The sequence below is a fragment of the Anolis sagrei genome, chromosome X, assembly GCF_037176765.1.
Source record: "Anolis sagrei isolate rAnoSag1 chromosome X, rAnoSag1.mat, whole genome shotgun sequence".
Taxonomy (NCBI): Eukaryota; Metazoa; Chordata; class Lepidosauria; order Squamata; family Dactyloidae; genus Anolis; species Anolis sagrei.
In genome coordinates, this window is record NC_090034.1 from 104,400,525 (window position 1) to 104,422,767 (window position 22,243).

The 22,243-nt window shown below is 43.3% G+C and overlaps 1 protein-coding gene across 2 annotated transcripts in view; it reads right to left on the reverse strand.

Moving 5' to 3' along the window:
- The window catches only part of LOC132780543 (pleckstrin homology domain-containing family G member 2-like), a 62,982-nt gene that overhangs the window by 23,065 nt on the left and 17,674 nt on the right, over positions 1-22,243 (reverse strand). For both annotated transcript variants that reach the window (XM_067461070.1, XM_067461069.1), the window contains exons 4-12: positions 18,406-18,472; positions 15,724-15,770; positions 13,363-13,513; positions 12,163-12,294; positions 10,529-10,711; positions 10,031-10,123; positions 5,884-5,970; positions 4,406-4,439; positions 599-700 (exon numbers count right to left, since the gene is read on the reverse strand). In XM_067461070.1, coding sequence (XP_067317171.1) covers positions 599-700; positions 4,406-4,439; positions 5,884-5,970; positions 10,031-10,123; positions 10,529-10,711; positions 12,163-12,294; positions 13,363-13,513; positions 15,724-15,770; positions 18,406-18,472 — 896 coding nt within the window. The remainder of the gene's footprint in view (positions 1-598; positions 701-4,405; positions 4,440-5,883; positions 5,971-10,030; positions 10,124-10,528; positions 10,712-12,162; positions 12,295-13,362; positions 13,514-15,723; positions 15,771-18,405; positions 18,473-22,243) is intronic.

Sequence of the window (22,243 nt, forward strand, 5' to 3'; positions counted from 1 at the left end):
CTGAAGCCGTCGCGGAAGAAGTCGACACTTGGTTTCCGCAACCAGAGTGTCACAGTCCTGTCATCCTGGGTACCCATCGTGCACAGATCTTCCGATCCTTAGATGTGCTCTTTAACTACCACTATTCATTTTCCCACATAATCACCAGACAATTGTATACATTTCTGCCAACGATGAACAAGTTTTCTGAAGCCGTGGCAGAAGAAGTCGACACTCGGTTTCCGCAACCAGTGTGTCACAGTACTCTCATCCTGGGTACCCATCGTGCACAGATCTTCCAATCCTTAGATGTGCAACTTTATGTTTGTCACACAAGTCAGATGTTCCCGCCACCGTCCACCGACGCACAGTACTCACATCAATACAATCACCATAAACAGCATGGATTCTCTGATAATTGAGTAGATCAATAGGTACTGCTTCGGCGAGAAATGACCTAGGAGGTGTCTACGCTTAGAAATGGAGATGAGCACCAACCCCCCCAGAGTCGGACACGATTGGACTTAATGTCAGGGGAAAACCTTTAGCTGGCTATACTTTACTTTACTCTGCTTTAGAGGCGATATAATCCGACATTTCATCCCTTTGCCTCACTCACCTGATTGCCGCCTGTTGCGTGCGGACGCTTTGCACTCATCAAGCCGCGGAGAAGGAAGGGGCTTTTTGGGAGATTCCATACCGATGTATGCTTCGGGGGAACCTGCAAATGGGAAAAAAGAACAGGCACCATGATCATTAATAACATTACTTAATATGAATAGTAGAAGCTCAGATTGGGGTGCATCTTGTTGGGGGTTGTAAATGTAAATAAACAGAAGCTTTACCACAGTTTATGAACCAAGATATACCCTGTAGTATAATAAAGTGCTACTTGGGCTTGTGTAACATGTAACAGTATCTTTACTTTCATTCAAAAGATCAAACATAATATAATATAATCAAATATAATATACTATAAGATCAAATATAATATAATATATTGTATTAGGGCCGTAGCCAGAAAAAAAATTCGGGGGGGGGGGGGGGGGTTGAAACTTTTTTTAGCAAATCATGAAGAGTAGTTCAATAACACAACAACAACATTTTTAATACAGTTCAAAGACCCTTATTGCTCCATAAAAGGTATGATACAAGGTATGCAAGGCCAAAAATAGCTTAAAAAATAGGGTTTTTTTACCTGAAAATTTGGGGGGGGGGAGGGGTTGAACCCCTAACCCCCCTCCCTGGCTACAGGTCTGTATTGTATATACATATAATATTGATAATATTATAATTTAATACAATATAATACTACTAATAATAATAATATATTATAATTATATAATTATATATTTTATATTAAATTTTATATATTTATATTAAATAATTATATATTTTATATTAAATGTAATATTACTAATAATATTACAGTGTAATGTTATAGTACAATGTAATATATAATATTATTATTGTGCTATGGTAATAATATAATATATTCTATTTACGTTTTACTTGTAAGCCGCTCTGAGTCCCCTTCCAAATAAACAGGGCAACAATATATACAGTAGTTTCTCTGAATTCACACAGAGAACAGAGGGAATAAATAGTCCTTTTTAAACAGTCTTAAAAATATGCTTCATGCCTTAAAAATGACTAGGCTTCAGAGAGTTGGCAGCCATTTCCTTCCTGGCTGTTTCCAGTCAGTGCTCTCTTCACTCTCCGAGATGAAAGTGGCAGTTAAAACTGTTTGTCTCAGCAGCAAGCCAGAGAGAGCAGTCAATCAGAATTCTGGCTCCTGGCATGCTCAGCCTGGCATGCTTAGCCAATCAGCTGCTGGCACATGTCTTTCCCTCAATTCACACAGAGAACTGAGGGAATAAACAGTCGTTTTAAGCAGTCTTTAAAATATGCTTCATGCCTTAGAAATGATCAGGCTTCAGAGAGTTGGCAGCCATTTCCTTCCTGGCTGTTTCCAGTCAGCGCTCTCTTCACTCTCCGAGATGAAATTGGCAGTTAAAACTGTTTGTCTCAGCAGGAAGCCAGAGACAGCAGCCAATCAGAACTCTGGCTCCTGGCATGCTCAGCCTGGCATGCTCAGCCAATCAGCTGCCGACACATGTCTTTCCCTCAGTTCACACAGAGAACTGAGGGAATAAACAGTACTTTTAAACAGTCTTTAAAATATGCTTCATGCCTTAGAAATGATCAGGCTTCAGAGAGTTGGCAGCCATTTCCTTCCTGGCTGTTTCCAGTCAGCGCTCTCTTCACTCTCCGAGATGAAATTCGCAGTTAAAACTGTTTGTCTCAGCAGCAAGCCAGAGACAGCAGCCAATCAGAACTCTGGCTCCTGGCATGCTCAGCCTATCAGCTGCCGACACATGTCTTTCCAGTCAATCCACCAAATCTCCACACATCTCCATTGTAGAACGAATGCAGTTTTAAAAGGGTCTTTGAGTGAAATTTGCAAATGCTAAGCAAGGGGCTTTGAATGAAATTAACAGCAAAAGAGAAATATACCCTTTCTCTGTAGAAAAAGAGCAACACGGAACAAAATGTTTTTAAGAAACAAGATGTGACATGTAGAGGTCATACAAAGTTCAAGCCTACATAGGAAGTAGTTGTGTTGTGGTTAAGCCAAAGGTTGTGGTTATGCGCAGAGTCTGCAGGTACAAGATGGTACTTTCCATCAAAAGGTCAAGGGAGAGGGGCTGGAAAGAGAGTACTTTCCATGACCAAAAAAAAAATGTTCTTGTTTACTTGAGTATAAAAGTCAGCAGAAACAGAGGAGCGGGGCAGCAGTCCCTTGAAGGGTAGCATCTGCGTATGCTGCCAGGCTGTCCGTCTTCTTCATAAAGAAACTAAAATAAACCTTGTTTTTTGATCTTTTTTGGGGACTGTCTCCTTCCTTAACGTGCTCCCGCGATGTGGACCTAAGAAGACCCAATTTAGGGTCTCTAACAGTTTGACCCCGCTTGAACTCCCTTCGCTCAATGCTATGGAATAATGGGAGTTGTCGTTGGAAGAGGTCTTGAGCTTTCTTTATAAAAGAGTGCAAACTACAACTCCCAGGATGCCATAGTATTGATTCAACAATGTAGAGAAGTTTTTTTTTTGGCGGCTCCTCCATAATGACATGACGGCAACAGTCTTGGACAGCAATGGCTCCCAAAGTGACCCATTTAAGGTGGAATCGGGTGTCAACCAGGGATGTGTTATTGCCCCAACTCTATTCTCCATCTTCATCGCTATGATACTTCACCTTGTTGATGGGAAGCTTCCCACCAGAGTGGAAATCATCTATCGGACAGATGGCAAGCGGTTTAACCTCAGCAGACTGAAAGCCAAAACCAAGGTTACAACAACATCTGTTATAGAACTCCAGTATGCTGATGACAATGTCGTCTGTGCGCATTCAGAAAAAGATCTACAAGCCACTCTAAACACCTTCGCAGCAGCATACACGAAGCTTGGCCTGTCATTGAACATTGAGAAAACCAAAGTCCTCTTCCAGCAGTCGCCAGCCAATCCCTCTCCAATGCCAGAGATACAACTTAATGGTGTAATATTAGAAAATGTTGACCATTTCTGCTCCCTCGGCAGCCACCTCTCCACCAAAGTCAACATTGACACCGAAATACAACACCGCTTGAGCTCTGCGAGTGCAGCATTTTCCCAAATGAAGCAGAGAGTGTTTGAGGACCGGGACATCCGTAGGGAGACCAAGGTGCTTGTCTATAAAGCTATTGTCCTCCCAACCCTGCTCTATGCCTGCGAAACGTGGACTGTCTACAGACGTCACATGCAATTCCTGGAACGATTCCATCAGCGCTGCCTCCGGAAAATCCTGCAAATCTCCTGGGAAAACAAGCGGACAAACGTCAGTGTGCTGGAAGAAGCAAAGACCACCAGCACTGAAGCGATGCTCCTCCAACATCAACTCCGCTGGACCGGCCACGTTGTCCCGATGCCTGACCACCGTCTCCCAAAGCAGTTGCTCTACTCCGAACTCAAGAACGGAAAACAAAATGTTGGTGGACAGGAAAAGAGATTGAAAGATGGGCTCAAAGCCAACCTTAAAAACTCTGGCATAGACACTGAGAACTGGGAAGCCCTGGCCCTTGAGCCCTCCAGCTGGAGGTCAGCTGTGACCAGCAGTGCTGCAGAATTCGAGGAGGCACGAGTGGAGGGTGGAAGAGAGAAACGTGCCAGGAGGAAGGCGCGTCAAGCCAACCCCAACCGGGACCGCCTTCCACCTGGAAACCAATGCCTTCACTGTGGGAGAAGATGCGGCTCAAGAATTGGGCTCCACAGCCACCTACGAACCCACAAAAATAGTCATCAAGGAAGACCAACGAGGGATCGCCTAAGTAAGTAAGTAAGTAAGTAAGTAAGTAGAGAAGTTTGAGGGTAAGTAATTGTTACTTACTTTGGAAGCTGTTTTCCAGTAGAACCTGTTTGGCCTGTAAGAAGGAAGGATATATCAGGAGTAAAGCAAGACTATTAGATCACAAACAGCAGCAATTTGCCTACTAAGATGACAACTGTATTCAAAACCTCTTTGTGATTTGGCAATTGGCACCCAATAGACTGAAATCAGGCACAGAAACAATGGAGACTGTGTTGTCTCTAGAACAGGTAGTCTTTGAGTCTCTTTTAAGAGAGGATATCTGGATATTATTGTTGTTGTTATTGTTAGTAATAGTAATAGATTTTTGAAAGTTACTTTTTAACACTAAGGTAAATGATTCCAGATATTATAATAATAATAATAATAATAATAATAATAATAATGGGTTGTTGTAGGTTTTTTCGGGCTATATGGCCATGTTCTAGAGGCATTCTCTCCTGACGTTTTGCCTGCATCTATGGCAAGCATCCTCAGAGGTAGTGAGGTCTGCTGGAAATAGGAAAAAGGGTTTATATATCTGTGGAATGACCAGGGTGGGACAAAGGACTCTTGTCTGCTGGAGCGAGGTGTGAATGTTTCAACTGACCACCTTGATTAACATATCTGGCTACCAGTATTAAAAAAAACTCTAAAATTACAACAGCACAACAACAGAGAGGAAACAAACAAGGACATCTAATCGCCTCTCAACAAAAGTTTGCTCCAGGCACTGTCAGGCCATTTGCAAAAATCTAATAATAATAATAATAATAATAATAATAATAATAATAATAATGTAATAATAAAAAGTAACTTTTTAAAACTGCAAAAATTCCATAATAATAATAATAATAATAATAATGTAATAATAAAAAGTAACTTTTTAAAACTGCAAAAATTCCATAATAATAATAATAATAATAATAATAATAATAATGTAATAATAAAAAGTAACTTTTTAAAACTGCAAAAATTCCATTATTATTATTATTATTAAAGTTACTTTTGATCATGACAACTCCCAGAATATCCCAACCAACATGGCCAGTGACTCCAGGTAGAACAACAATGACAATAACAATAATATAATGAAAAGGTAACTTTTTAAAACTTTGCAAAAATCCATTATTATTATTATACATAATAATAATGTAATAATAAAAAGTAACTTTTAAAAACTGCCAAAACCCATTAATAACTATAATAATAATGGATTTTTGAAAGTTACTTTTTATTATGACAAATCCCAGAATATCCTACCCAACATGATCAATGATTCCAGGTATAATAATAATAATAATAATAATAATAGATTTTTGCAAAGTTTTTAAAAATTAGTTTTTGTAATTATAAATCCAAGAATCCCCCAACCAACATGGGCAATAACCCTGGATAAAATAATAATAATAATAATAATAATAATAATAATATCAAGAGTTCATTTTTGCAAAGTTTTAAAAAGTTATTTTGCATAGTGACAACTCCCAGAATCCCTCATAAGAACGACCTTGACTCACCTTTTGGGGAATGGATGCTGGGTGATTCTCTACTATCAAACGCTTCAGGTAATGGATCCAGAGCCTTTTTTCTTCCTGGTTTCGCACCTGGAGCAGTGGAAACAAGCATTTATGTATTAATTCCAAAACAAAGTATCCCAAAGATATGCTTTCATATTAGGTTCGAATCTGGGGAGAGTGGGTTGAGCTCCCTCTGTCAGCTCCAGCTCCCCATGCAGGGACATGAGAGAAGCCTACCACAAGGATGGTAAAACATCAAACGTCCGGGCGTCCACTGGGCAACGTCCTTGCAGACGCCCAATTCTCTCACACCAGAAGCAACTTGCAGTTTCTCAAGTCACTCCTGACACGAAAAAATAAAAATCTATGTTCAATTCCATGTCAATGTTTATATATCCTGTAGGGTTTAAATTGTAATTTGTATTGTTACTCATGTTGTGAGCTCCTTTGAGCCTCATTTAAGAGAGGAAAGCCAAAGATCAATAATAATAATAATAATAATAATAATAATCCAATACAACAGCCAGAAGTGTGTCTGCTGTGGACTCATCTTGTTGTGTTTCAAACTACTACTACTACAACAACAACAACAACAACAATAAGCCAGCAGTGTGTCTGCTGTGGACTAATATTGTTGTGTTTCAAATAATAATAATAATAATAATAATAATAATAATAATAATAATAATAAATTGAAGGCACACAACAACAACAACCTGACCTTAGTATGGGGTCATAATTGTTATTTAATTTATGTGTTTTAATTATGCTGCAACCTGCCACAAGGAGAGGTGGGTCAGAAATAAAATAACAATAATTACTATGGTTATTTTTTAAATACTGAAACTTTTTGCACTTCTTTCCAAGGCTTTGAGCCTGAGAAAGGCTCAACACCCAGGCCAGCTGCAGAAATTAATGAGACATTTTTCTTTGCTGCTTTCAGTCAGCAAAGAAAAACAAACCAGGATCTCAGACGCTCTGCCAGATTGCAGGAGAGACTGATAGCAGATTCAAGGCTGAGACAAAATCCGTTCCTTGCCGCTTGGGATATAGAGTAGATTAGGGGATAAAAGTGCCAAGTACAGAATCTGTAGTCAGACGAAGCAATGTTGGAATTGAGTCAAGTCGTCGTCTCAGGTCCCTGGAAGCCTTGCCTTGGATAGATTCCTGTTCAAAGTGACTGTTCGGATGGTAATGCTCCTGAAGAGTTTGGGGATGATGGTTACCAGAGAATTCCCAAGGCTTTGAGGCTGAGAAAGGCTCAGCACCCGGGGCAGCTGCAGAAATTAATGAGCCAGTAGATAGAAGTCCTTTCAGTCAGCAAAGAAAAACAAACCAGGGTCTCAGACGCTCAGCCAGATTGCAGGAGAGACTGATAGCAGATTCAAGGCTGAGACGAAATCCGTTCCTTGCCACTTGGATATAGAGTAGATTAGGGGATAAAAGTGCCAAGTGCAGAATCTGTAGTCAGATGAAGCAATGTTGGAATTGAGTCAAGACGTCGTCTCAGGTCCCTGGAAGCCTTGCCTTGGATAGATTCCTGTTCAAAGTGACTGTTCTGATGGGAATGCTCCTGAAGGGTTTGGGGATGATGGTTACCAGAGAATTCCCAAGGCTTTGAGGCTGAGAAAGGCTCAGCACCCGGGCCAGCTGCAGAAATTAATGAGCCAGTAGATAGAAGTCCTTTCAGTCAGCAAAGAAAAACAAACCAGGGTCTCAGACGCTCAGCCAGATTGCAGGAGAGACTGATAGCAGATTCAAGGCTGAGACGAAATCCGTTCCTTGCCACTTGGATATAGAGTAGATTAGGGGATAAAAGTGCCAAGTGCAGAATCTGTAGTCAGATGAAGCAATGTTGGAATTGAGTCAAGACGTCGTCTCAGGTCCCTGGAAGCCTTGCCTTGGATAGATTCCTGTTCAAAGTGACTGTTCTGATGGGAATGCTCCTGAAGGGTTTGGGGATGATGGTTACCAGAGAATTCCCAAGGCTTTGAGGCTGAGAAAGGCTCAGCACCCGGGCCAGCTGCAGAAATTAATGAGCCAGTAGATAGAAGTCCTTTCAGTCAGCAAAGAAAAACAAACCAGGGTCTCAGACGCTCAGCCAGATTGCAGGAGAGACTGATAGCAGATTCAAGGCTGAGACGAAATCCGTTCCTTGCCACTTGGATATAGAGTAGATTAGGGGATAAAAGTGCCAAGTGCAGAATCTGTAGTCAGATGAAGCAATGTTGGAATTGAGTCAAGACGTCGTCTCAGGTCCCTGGAAGCCTTGCCTTGGATAGATTCCTGTTCAAAGTGACTGTTCTGATGGGAATGCTCCTGAAGGGTTTGGGGATGATGGTTACCAGAGAATTCCCAAGGCTTTGAGGCTGAGAAAGGCTCAGCACCCGGGCCAGCTGCAGAAATTAATGAGCCAGTAGATAGAAGTCCTTTCAGTCAGCAAAGAAAAACAAACCAGGGTCTCAGACGCTCAGCCAGATTGCAGGAGAGACTGATAGCAGATTCAAGGCTGAGACGAAATCCGTTCCTTGCCACTTGGATATAGAGTAGATTAGGGGATAAAAGTGCCAAGTGCAGAATCTGTAGTCAGACGAAGCAATGTTGGAATTGAGTCAAGACGTCGTCTCAGGTCCCTGGAAGCCTTGCCTTGGATAGATTCCTATATTACATCCGTTATGATTTCCATGCTGAAGTGCCTTGTTTGATTCATGCTCAAGTTTTGGGGTTTTGCCTTGGAAGTTCTAGTATTCTAGAACTCTGATGGACCAATTTCTTGGACTATTTGTTCCTATCTATCCATTTACCCACTTGGATTTATCTATTTTTGTGGATTGCTTTTTACTGCTACTACTTTTCATTATCTTCAACAGGCTCTCAGGCGCTCAGCCAGATTGCAAGGGAGACTGATAGCAGATTCAAGGCTGAGACGAAATCCGTTCCTTGCCGCTTGGGATATAGATTAGGGGATAAAAGTGCCAAGTACAGAATCTGTAGTCAGACGAAGCAATGTTGGAACTGGGTCAAGTCATTGTCTCAGGTCCCTGGAAGCCTTGCCTTGGATAGATTCCTATATTACATCCGTTATGATTTCTATGCTGAATTGCCTTGTGATTTCCATGCTGAAGTGCCTTGTTTGATTCATGCTCAAGTTTTGGGGTTTTGCCTTGGAAGTTCTAGTATTTGTTTTCATGAACTCTGATGGACTAATTTCTTGGACTATTTGTTCCTATCTATCCTTTTTTCCTACTTGGATTTATCTATTTTTGTGGATTGCTTTTTACTGCTACTACTTTTCATTATCTTAAACAGGCTCTCAGGCGCTCTGCCAGATTCCAGGGGAGACTGATAGCAGATTCAAGGCTGAGACGAAATCCGTTCCTTGCCGCTTGGGATATAGAGTAGATTAGGGGATAAAAGTGCCAAGTACAGAATCTGTAGTCAGACGAAGCAATGTTGGAAATGAGTCAAGACGTCGTCTCAGGTCCCTGGAAGCCTTGCTTTGGATAGATTCCTATATTACATGCCTTATGATTTCCATGCTGAAATGCCTTGTTATTTCCATGCTTGATTCATGCTCAAGTTTTGGGGTTTCACCTTGGAAATTCTAGTATTTGTTTTCATGAACTCTGATGGACTAATTTCTTGGACTATTTGTTCCTATCTATCTTTTTACCTACTTGGATTTACCTACTTTTGTGGATTGCTTTTTTTGGAGTATTTGTTCCTATCCATCTTTTTACCTACTTGGATTTGCCTACTTTTGTGGATTGCTTTTTGATGCTACTTCCTTTCATTATCTTCAATAAACTGCTTGCATTTTTTACCTACTCGGATTTATCTATTTTTGTGGATTGCTTTTTGCTGCTACTGCTTTTCATTATCTTCAATAAACTGCTTGCATTTTTACCTACTTGGATTTATCTATTTTTGTGGATTGCTTTTTGCTGCTACTGCTTTTCATTATCTTCAATAAACTGCTTGCATTTTTACCTACTTGGATTTATCTATTTTTGTGGATTGCTTTTTGCTGCTACTGCTTTTCATTATCTTCAATAAACTGCTTGCTGCATGGTGTTTAAAGTGAGGGCTTTCCTGGCCTGGAGTGCAATAGATTCGTTGCAATATTAGTGTTCGGATCAAGACCTACCTGGACGACATGCTGCTGTTTGGGGATGGAAAGGTCGGAGATTTTGAAACTCATCGGGTCTTTGGTGTTTTCTTGCAAAGCCAGGTTACAACACTGCGAAAAAGACGAGAAGGAAATGAACGGAAAAGTCTAGCTCCATTGTTATTTACCTACAGTTAAAGCTCAAACCTCACAACCTCTGAGGATGCCTGCCATAGATGTGGTAGGAGAGAATGCTTCTGGAACATGGCCAGACAGCTCGGAAAACTTACAGCAACCCAGTGATTCGATGTGGGTGAAACGTCAGGAGAGAATGCTTCTGGAACATGGCCAGACAGCTCGGAAAACTCACAGCAACAGTGTGATTCCAGCCATGGAAGCCTTCAACAACACATTAAACCTCATTCTTTTTCACAGCCTTATTGATATCCACCTAGACTATCTTTCCCCCCCGTTCTCGTCCTCTGTCTAGCAGCAACCTTTTTAGCAGTATCAGCATTCAGGCAAAAAAATACATACGAAGATGTGGCTCTTGTAGATGAAGGTGTCTCCCCGCCGCTTGGCGATCAGGACCACTTTGCTGAGAAGGAAGAAGACCCTCTCTTTGCGGGCCCTCGGCACCCGGAACTGCCCTTCCAGGATCAGCTCCCCAAAAGCCCCCAATTCCGGGCCGTTCCAGCCGAGCAGCAGGCCCTCGATTTCCTAGAAAGGACGGGAAAAGTTTGGGGTGGGATCCAGAAAATGTAAAGGGACGGGGATAAAATACACTGATCTAGCTATTTATCTAACTATGGAGTCCCTGGTGTCGCAGTGGGTTAAACCGCTAAACTGCTGAGCTTGTTGACCGAAAGGTTGCAGGTTCAAATCCGGGGAGCGGGGTGAGCTCTTGCTGTTAGCCCCAGCTTCTGCTAACCTAGCAGTTCGAAAAAATGCAAATGTGAGAACATCAATAGGTACCACTCCGGTGGGAAGGTAATGGCGCTCCATGCAGTCATGCCACATGACTTTGGAGGTGTCTACGGACAACGCCGGCTCTTCAGCTTAGAAATGGAGATGAGCACCAATCCGCAGAGTTGGACACGACTGGATTTAATGTCGGGAAATTTTTTACTTCTATCTGTCTGTCTATCTATCTATCTATCTATCAGTATGTGTGTGTGTGTGTGGAGCATTGCAGCGCACCCAAATCCCTGGGAGTCACTCTGGACCGTGCTCTGACCTACAAGAAGCACTGCCTGAACATCAAGCAAAAAGCGGGCGCTAGAAACAATATCCTACGAAAGCTGACTGGCACAACCTGGGGATCACAACCAGACACAGTGAAGACATCTGCCCTTGTGCTGTGCTACTCTGCTGCTGAGTACGCATGCCCAGTGTGGAACACATCTCACCACACTAAAACAGTGGATGTGGTTCTTAATGAGACATGCCGCATTATCACAGGGTGTCTGCGCCCCACACCACTGGAGAAATTACACTGTCTAGCCAGTATTGCACCACCTGACATCCGCCAGGAAGTTGCAGCCAATAATGAAAGGACCAAGGCAGTGACATCTCCAGCTCATCCCTTGTTTGGGTATCAGCCAGCACGTCAACGACTTAAATCAAGAAATAGTTTTCTAAGATCTATAGAGGCACTCGCTGGAACACCTCAGCAAGTGAGAGTCCAAAAGTGGCAGGCTCAAACCCAGAATCTAATACCAAATGAGAGACTCCCCCCTGGGCACACAGAAGACGGGGCGACTTGGAAGGTGCTGAACAGACTGCGCTCTGGCACCACGAGATGCAGAGCCAACCTTAAGAAATGGGGCCACAAAGTGGAAACCTTGACATGCGAGTGTGGAGAAGAGCAAACCACTGACCACCTGCTGCAATGCAGCCTGAGCCCTGCCACATGCACAAGGGAGGACCTTCTTGCGGCAACACCAGAGGCTCTCCAAGTGGCCAGATACTGGTCAAAGGACATTTAATCAACTACCAAGCTTGCAAACTTTGTATTTTGTTTGTTTTGTTCTGTTAGAAATGTAATACAATGGTCTGGTTGCCCCTGACATGATAAATAAATAAATTGAATTGAGTTAAAGTGGTGTGAAACTGCACTAGTTCTACAGTGCACGGGACCTTGGGTGAGTCGCACTCTCTCGGCCTCCCACCTGCAGCCGCGTGGCATGTTCCTGCTTGCGCTTCATGTCATTGATGTACCAGGCCACGGCAGTCATGGTGATGCTGGCCTCTTCCACGGCTTCGTAGCCAACACTGCTTTTGTCGTAATGCTTGGCCAGTTCCTGGAACAGAAGCAAAGAAATTCTAGGATCCAAGTATTTCTGTTACACAAGTGAAAATTATTATTTCTGTGCTGTTCTCATTAGATTACAGAATTCAAAGGGCTCCCCAAAGACCATCTAGTCCAACCCCAATCTGCCATGAAGGAAGGCACAATCCAGCCCTCCCTGACAGATGGCCATCCAGCCTCTGTTTAGAAACCTCCAGAAAAAGAAAGAGACCCCACCAGACTGCCAGGCATTCTATATTCCACTAGAGTTTAAATGGGACCCTCACAGTACATCCAATCTGACCCCAATATGCTATGAAAGAAGACACAATCCAACTCCTCCTGATAGAATCATATCTGGATGGACCTCGAAGGCCATCCAGTCCAACCCCATTCCGCCAAGAAGCAGGAAAATTGCATTCAAAGCACCCCCGACAGATGGGCACCCAACCTCTGTTTAAAAGCCTCCAAAGAAGCAGCCTCCACTATACTCCAGGGCAGAGTATACAGAGAGTTCCACTGCTGAACAGATGGCCATCCAGCCTCTGTTTAGAAATCTCCACAGAGGAAGGCTCCACCAGACTTTAAGGCAGAGTTGGAAGGTGTCAGTGTGTAATTCATGTATGATGTGTGTTTAAATGTAATTTTACGTGGTAGGATTGTGGTTGTAATAGAATCGTATTGCCAGGATGTAGTTTGACACAGAAGTGTTAAACAGCAAAATAACAAGCTGTGAGAATGTGACCCTGAGTTCTTGCTCTGTGCAAGATTAGGGAGTGCTAGAGATAAACTTCCTTCCAGCTGCAGTTTGTATTAGTTCCTATCTCTTTCGGTTTGTGTTCTTCACGTCTGTCCGCTGATGGTGTATGTTGTCTATTTTAAGCTGCTTAAGAAAAGCTGAAAACCTGCTTTTACTGGAGACTCCAGAGTCCATTATTCTGAGCTTCTACGATACTCTGCTACACGCTAACAGAAAGGATCCCCCAAAGGCCACCCACTCCAGGCCCCTTTCTGCCAGCCAGGAAGAGACAAGGCAAGCCCTCCTGACAGATGGCCATCTGGAATTGACCTGCGAACCAACCTGGAGTAGCAAGTGGTACTTCAATATCCGCTGGACCGGTTTGAGGAGATAGGTCTCCAAGGGCAGCGAGTGCGACAGCGTTGTCTGCCGTTCGCGGAAGAATTTGGCCAGGGCTTCGTTCTCCATGCATTCCCGCAGGACCGAGACGGAGCTTAGGAAGAAAGAGGAAAGGGGAAAATAATAATAATATTATTATTAATAATAATGAGGAAATGCTATGACTTCCCTTAATCTAGACCAGTGGTTCTCAACCCCTTAATACAATTCCTCCTGTTGTGGTGACCCCCAACCCTAAAATTATTTTTGTTGCTACTTCATAACTGGAATTTTGCTACTGTTATGAATCATCATGTAAATATCTGATAGGCAGGATGTATTTTCATTCTCTGGACCTTGGGAGTTGTGGTTGCTGGGATTTATAGTTCAGCTACAATCAAAGAGCGACTAAAATGATAAAGGGTCTAGAGAACAAGCCCTATGAGGTGCGGCTTAAGAGGCTGGGCATGTTTAGCCTGAAGAAGAGAAGGCTGAGAGGGGATATGATAGACATGTATAAATATGTGAGAGGAAGCCACAGGGAGGAGGAGGGAGCAAGCTTGTTTACTGCTTCCTTCAAGACTAGGATGCAATGGCACAATGGCTTCAAACTACAAGAGAGGAGATTCCACCTGAACATGAGGAAGAACTTCCTGACTGTGAGAGCCGTTCAGCAGTGGAACTCTCTGCCCCGGAGTGTGGTGGAGGCTCCTTCTTTGGAAGCTTTTAAACAGAGGCTGGATGGCCATCTGTCAGGGGTGTTTTGAATGCAATATTCCTGCTTCTTGGCAGAATGGGGTTGGACTGGATGGCCCAGGAGGTCTCTTCCAACTCTAGGATTCTATGATTCTATGAAAGAGCATTCTGAACTCCACCAGAGATGGAATTGGCACACAGAATGCCCATGACCAGCAAAAAAATAATGAAAGGGTTAGGTGAGCATTGGCCTTGAGCTTGGGAGTTGTAGTTCGCCCATCTCCAGAAAGCACTGTGGACTCAAACAATGATAGATCTGGACTAAACTTGACACAAATACTCAATATGCCCAAATGTGAACACTGGTAGAGTTTGGAGAAAATAGACCTTGCCATTTGGGAGTTGTAATTGTTGGGATTTATAGTTTACCCACAATGAAATAGCATTCTGAACCCCACCAATAGAATTGGACCAAACTTTCCACATAGAACCCCCATGATCAACAGAAAATACTATGTTTTCTGATGGTCTTTGGCGACCCCTCAGACTCCCCCTCGCGACCCCCACAGGGGTCGCGACCCCCAGGTTGAGAAACACTGATCTAGACACTATCCTCCTAATGACGCAGGCTAAAATTGCATTGTTCCCACCTTTTAATTATTATTCAACATATAAATTTTAGACAACATCAAGCAATAATCAGACTGTACCAAAACAGAGAGGGTAACGACTAAGAGAAGGAAGGTTAAATTAGAATACATTGAACGCTACATCTATAACACTAAGTTAAATAAACAGAAATGAGATGTTACTTCCAATTAGTATACTATGAGGGTTGAATGAAAAGTAATGCCTCCACCTTCGTAACTCCTCAACAGATGACAGTACTGGTTTGCGGCAGGTACTGGCTTGTTCAGTAGACTCTCCTCTACAGTTCCATTTGGGTGGGAAGTCTTAGCATTGAACGGTTGTGTTGTTAAAGTGCAAAGTATGGAACCCTGAGCAGACGGTCGGTCAATGCGAGTTAAGCAACGTATGCGGCAGGTACTGGCTTGTTCTGTAGACTCTCCTCTACAGTTCCATTTTGTCGGGAAGTCTTAGCATTGAACGGTTGTGTTGTTAAAGTGCAAAGTATGGAACCCTGTGCAGATGGTCGGTCAATGCGACTTAAGCAACGTGTGCGGCAGGTACTGGCTTCTTCAGTAGACTCTCCTCTGGTGCTTTGCTTCTAAAGTGTTGCTAAAGTTCTGGTGGTGAAAATTTCAGTTTCTAACAAAACTTTCAAAATGTAATTGTTATTTTGCTATTGGTGATTTTTATGACAGAACCAATTAAGAACTGCCATTTATAACTAAATTTTGAAAGTTTTGTTAGCCACCAGAACTTTAGAAACACTTTAGAAGCAAAGCACTAGCGCCCACTAGTTTTGTAAGTACTTTAGAACCATTTAGAACCATGGATTGCCCATGCTTAATACTAACTCTGCTGGCTTGCTCGCCCTATACTGTAGCTTGACTCCTTACTGTTTGATTATCCTTATGCATTCAGTATCGAACAACAACAACAAAACAATACATGACTATCGTATTTCCTATAAACTTCTTCATTTTGCAGGGAATTTATACTTACTTGGGGTAGTTCATGCAGTACAGGGTGTAGATGTCAAATTCTTCACTCTGCAAGATGCAATGGGACTTGCATTAAAATGCATTGAAGTGCATAGAAGTGGTTGTTCTTTCTCCCACCATTAGGTGGCAGCACTGCATTGTTATTGTTTTCCCCCTTAAAGAGACATCATGCCCATTTCCCAACCACTAAACAGTGCAGAATTTGGGATTCCAAGAGATATTATTTGGTGACCATTCATTTCCTGGTGTTCCCACTGGGACACTTCTTGTGTTCCTATATTAAAGGGGAAAAGCCAATCTAAACAACCACAAATTTAATTCTTTGCAACCACCAAGGCTTACAACATGTAATTCCCTGACCATTTTGGATGGAAAAATTATCCAGACAGACCAGGGAAGATATCTACTTGCAAATACTATTATTTCCTTGTTTGCAATGGCATTTTCAGCCCTCCACATGTCTTGGTTTACAAATGTCGTCAGACCCAAATGGCTTAGCAAGGAATGATGGGAGTTGCAGTTGAAAACCAGAGTGGAATAATGGCTTAAAATTTGGAGAACTGGCTTCCCGGTGATGGATGGATGGATGGAAGGAAGGAAGGAAGGAAGGAAGGAAGGAAGAGAAAGAGAGGAAGGGAGGAAGGAAGAAGGAAGGGAAGGAGGAAGGAAAGAGAGAAGGAAGGGAGAACAAAAGGGAGGAGGGGGACGGAAGGAGAAAGAGGGAGAGAGGGAAGGAGGGAGGAAAGAGAGAAGGAAGGAAAGACAAAAGTCAAAAAAGGAAGAATGAAAGGAAGGAAGGGAAGGATGGAAGGAAAGAGAAAAGGAAGGAAGAACAAAAGGGAGGAGGGGGAACGGAAGGAGAAAGAGGGAGAGAGGGAAGGAGGGAGGAAAGAGAGAAGGAAGGAAAGACAAAAGTCAAAAAAGGAAGAATGAAAGGAAGGAAGGGAAGGATGGAAGGAAAGAGAAAAGGAAGGAAGAACAAAAGGGAGGAGGGGGAACGGAAGGAGAAAGAGGGAGAGAGGGAAGGAGGGAGGAAAGAGAGAAGGAAGGAAAGACAAAAGTCAAAAAAGGAAGAATGAAAGGAAGGAAGGGAAGGATGGAAGGAAAGAGAAAAGGAAGGAAAAACAAAAGGGAGGAGGGGGAACGGAAGGAGAAAGAGGGAGAGAGGGAAGGAGGGAGGAAAGAGAGAAGGAAGGAAAGACAAAAGTCAAAAAAGGAAGAATGAAAGGGTGGAAGAGAAGGATGGATGGATGGATGGATGGATGGATGGAAGGAAGGAAGGAAGGAAGGAAGGAAAGGAGGGAGGAAGGAAGGGAAGGATGGAAGGAAGACAGGAAGGGAAGGAGGGAAGAAAGGGTGGAAGAGAAGGATGGAAGGAAGGAAGGGTAAAAGAAAGAGGGAAGGAAAAAGAGAGAGATAAGGAAGAGAGGGAGGAAAGACAGAAGGAAAGATAAAAGGGGAAGGAGAAAGTGGCTGGGAGGAGGAAAGAGGGAAGGAAGGAAGGATGAAAGGGTGGAAGAAAAAGATGGAAGGAGAAAGAGGGAAGGGAGGGAGGGAAGGAGGAAGGGAAGAGAGAAGGAAGGAAAGAAAAAATGAAGGGAAGGACTAAAGGGTGGAAGGGAATAGAGGGAGGGAGAAAAAAGGAAAGAAGGGAGGGAGGGAGGGAGGGAGGGAGGAAGGAAGGAGAAAGAGAGAGAGAGTGAAGGAAGGGTGGAAGGGAAGGAGAAGGAGGAAGGAAAAGGAGAAGGAAGGAAGGATGAACGGGTGGAAGGGAAGGAAGGAGAGAGGGAGAAAGAGGGAGGAAAGGAAAGGAGGGATGGAGGAAAAAGAGAAGGGAGGAAGGAAGGGAGGAAGAGAAAGAGGTAGAGAGGGAAGGAAGGACAAAGGGGTGGAAGGGAAGGAGAAAGAGAGAGGGAAGGAGGAAGGAAGGAAAGAATGAAGGAAGCAAGGATGAAAGGGTGGAAGGGAAGAAAGGAGAGAGGGAGAAAGAGGGAGGGAAGGAAAGGAGGGATGGAGGAAAGACAAGAAGGAAGGAGGGAAGGAAGGAAGGAAGGAAGGAAGGAAGGAAGGAAGGAAGGAAGGAAGGAAGGAAGGAGAAGGAGAAAGAGAGAGTGAAGAAAGTAAGGACAAAAGGGTGGAAGGAGAAGGAGGGAAGGAGGAAGGAAAGAGAGTAGGAAGGAAGGATGAAAGGGTGGAAGGGAAGAAAGGAGAGCGGGAGTAAGAGGGAGGGAAAGGAAGGAGGGATAGTGGAAAGAGAGAAGGAAGGAAAGACCAAAGGGAAGAGAGGGGGGAAAGAAGAGAAGGTGGGGGAGAGAGAAGGAAGGACAAAGGGGTGGAAGGGAAGGAGAAAGAGCGAGTGAAGGAAGGAAGGACGAAAGGGTGGAAAGGAAGGAGAAGGAGGGAAAGAGGAAGGAAAGAGAGTAGGAAGGAAGGATGAAAGGGTGGAAGGGAAGAAAGGAGAGAGGGAGAAAAAGGGAGGGAAGGAAAGGACGGATGGAGGAAAGAGAGAAGGGGAGGAAGGAAGGAAGAGAAAGAGGGAGAGGGGAAAGGAAGGACAAAGGGCTGGAAGGGAAGGAGAAAGAGAGAGGGAAGGAGGAAGGAAAGAGAGAAGGAAAGAAGGGTCGGATGTTGAGAGAGAAGGTCTTGACAAAAATGTATGGAACAGCTGAATTTAGATGCTCACCCTTTGAACAAAGCACTCCGCGACTGCATGCGGACTGGGGTTTCGCTCCATGTCTTCCAACAATTCGCTTCCAGGGAGAAAGATGAAGAAAATCACATAATAATGGATTATTATCAATGGGACTCCCCCTTGATATCAACTACACTATGTCTATACATAGCTGGACTACCTTGCAGGGTTGTTGTAACCCTACTGTGCTGAGATACCGCATGGACACTTTAAAGACTCACTCCAGCTATACTAAAAAGCCTTCATTTCTGCGAATATTGTCAGTAGGAGTTCCCTTTCATGTAATCAAAGTATTCAGGAGGGGGCCCCAAAGGACATCTAGTCCTTCCCAAGTAGAAATACACAACCAAAGCACTCCAGACAGATAGCCACCCAAATTCTAATACTAATAATAATGCCAAATTCAAATACTAATCATTTAAATGCCTCCCAAGATAGTGAAAAGCCCCATCCCAATGTCGAAGAAGAATTCCCTCTAAATATAGTATATTCTCAGTTAACCGGCACCCATTGGGATTGGTAGATGCCAGATAAATGTAGTTTCTGGTTGCTTGAGAGAGGTTATTAAATCTAACTAATAATGTAGCCCATACTTTGCAATACCATAAAGTCTGTATTGACTTAATAATAATAATAATAATAATAATAATAGTAAATAAAATATATTATTGTTTATATTGAAATACAGTCATTAAAACCAGGGACATATTTATTTATCGTGTCATCAGCAACCATACCATTGTATTACATTTCTAACAGAGCAAAACAAACACACAGATTTAAAAAAAAACCAAAAAAATACAGATTTTGCAAACTTGGTAGTTGATTAAATGTCCTTTGATCAGTATCTGGCCACTTGGAGTGCCTCTGGTGTTGCCGCAAGGAGGTCCTCCCTTGTGCATGTGGCAGGGCTCAGGGTGCATTGCAGCAGGTGGTCAATGGTTTGCTCTTCTGGGTTTGAGCCTGCCACTTTTGGACTCTTGCTTGCTGAGGTGTTCCAGCGAGTGTCTCTGTAGATCTAAGAAAACTATGTCTTGATTTAAGTCGTTGACGTGCTGGCTGATACCCAAACAGGGGATGAGCTGGAGATGTCCCTGCCTTGGTCCATTCACTATTGGCTGCTACTTCCCGGCGGATGTCAGGTGGTGCAATACCGGCTAGGCAGTGTAGTTTCTCCAGTGGTGTAGGGCGCAGACACCCTGTGATAATGCGGCATGTTTCATTAAGAGCCACATCCACTGTTTTAGTGTGGTGAGATGTGTTCCAAACTGGGCATCCGTACTAAGCAGCAGAGTAGCATAGCGCAAGGGCAGATGTCTTCACTGTGTCTGGTTGTGATCCCTAGGTTGTGCCAGTCAGCTTTCGTATGATGTTGTTTCTAGCGTCCACTTTTTGCTTGATGTTCAGGCAGTGCTTCTTGTAGGTCAGAGCACGGTCCATAGTGACTCTGAGGTACTTGGGTGCGCTGCAATGCTCCAGTGGGATTCCTTCCCAGTTAATAATCCTCAGAGCTCGGGATGCTTGTCTGTTCTTAAGGTGAAAAGCACATGCCTGTGTTTTGGATGGATTAGGGATCAGCTGGTTTTCCCTGTAATAGGCAGTAAGAGCACCTAGAGCTTCGGAGAGCTTCTGTTCTACCATCTCAAAGCTCCCTGCTTGAGCGGTGATGGCACGATCATCAGCATAGATGAAGCTCTCTGTCCCTTCTGGCAGTGGCTGGTCATTTGTGTAGATGTTGAACATGGATGGAGCAAACACGCTCCCCTGAGGCAGGCCGTTCTTCTGTTTCCGCCATCTGCTTCTCTGGCCCTGAAACTCAACAAAGAAGCTCCTGTTTTGTAGCAGGTTTCCTATGAGGGACATACTTGATGTAACACTATTTCAGTGTGAAATAATAATAATAATAATAATAATAATAATAATAATAATAAATGTATTGGCCACTTCTCCTTGCAGCTCAACTGATTTTATTGCATTATTAAAAGCTGATTTTATTTTTATTTTTATTTAAAGCATGATCACTTTGACTTTTTTGCTGGTTGTTTGAGGTCCCCTCCTACACTGCCATATAAAATCCAGATTATCTGCTTTGAACTGGATTATATGACAGTGTAGACTCATATAATCCAGTTCAAAGGAGATAATCTGGATTTTATATGGCAGTGTAGAAGGGGCACGAGAGTTCAGATTAACTGAGTGTTAATAAGGTTCATCCCCTTATATTTTGGGGGACCACAACTCCCATGTGCCAAAGATGATGGGTGTCGGAGTCCCCAAAAGTCGCTTTCGTGAGCTTTGGCAAACCAAGCCAGTTCGGTTGATCCTGGCCTTTCCCTTCAAGGGTTAACCCTGGAAAGGGGGTGGTGGGCTGCTTCTAAAGGGAAGACCGCAGACCCCACGGCTCCCCCACATCCTCTGTCTGTGCCCCCCATTGGGTTTCGCTTAAGCTTTTAAACAGGCCCAGATGGAGAAGCAGGTTGGTTGATGGAGCCCTTGGCAGGAGACCAGCTTTCACAAAGCAAAAACCCCGAAAAACGCAGCAGGGGAGGGACAAGGAGGGAACGAAGGAAGGGGAAAGAAGAGAGAAAGGAGGGGAGGAATGCATGGAAATTAGCCAAAAACCCCTTCCCAGGGAACAAGGTGTCCTCGGCATTAAGGTATTGCACTTCCTTGGACTTAATGTATAGCACACTCATGGAATTAATGTATGGCACTCTTGGTATAGTGTTGCACATCCTTGGCCATAATGTGTTGCACACCCTTTGCATTAATGTGTTGCACATCCTTTGCATTAATGTGTTGCACAGCCTGTTTCACATCCTTGGCCATAATGTGTTGCACACCCTTTGCATTAATGTGTTGCACAATTTGTTGCACATCCTTTGCATTAATGTGTTGCACATCCCTTGCATTAATGTGTTGCACAGCCTGCTGCACATCCTTGGCCATAATGTGTTTCACATCCTTGGCACTATGTTGCACATCCTTGGTCATAATGTGTTGCACATCCACAACCTTGATGTGTTTCAAATCCTTTGCTTTAATGTACTGCACATTCTTTGCATTAATGGGTTGCACATCCTTGGCCTTAATATATGGCTCACTTATGGAATTAATGTATGGCACTCCTGGCACTGTATTGCATATCCTTGGTCATAATGTGTTGCACATCCTTTGCATTAATGTGTTGCACATCCTTGGCCATAATGTGTTTCGCATCCTTGGCCTTAATATATGGCTCACTTATGGAATTAATGTATGGCACTCCTGGCACTGTATTGCACATCCTTGGTCATAATGTGTTGCACATCCTTTGCATTAATGTGTTGCACATCCTTGGCCATAATGTGTTTCGCATCCTTGGCCTTAATATATGGCTCACTTATGGAATTAATGTATGGCACTCTTGGCACTGTATTGCACATCCTTGGTCATAATGTGTTGCACATCCTCAACCTTAATGTGTTGCAAATCCTTTGCATTAATGTATTTCACATTCTTTGCATTAATGGGTTGCACATGCTTGGCCATAATGTGTTGCACATCCTTGGCCTTAATGTATGGTTCACTTATGGAATTAATGTATGGCACTCTTGGCACTGTGTTTCACATCCTTGGTCATAATGTGTTGCACATCCTCAACCTTAATGTGTTGCACATCTTTTGCATTAATGTGCTGCACATCCTTTGCATCAATGTGTTGCATATTCTTTGCATTAATGTATTTCACAGCCTTTGCATTAATGGGTTGCACATCCTTGGTCATAATGTATTGCACACCCTCAACCTTAATTTGTTTCACAGCCTGTTGCACATCCTTGGCCATAAT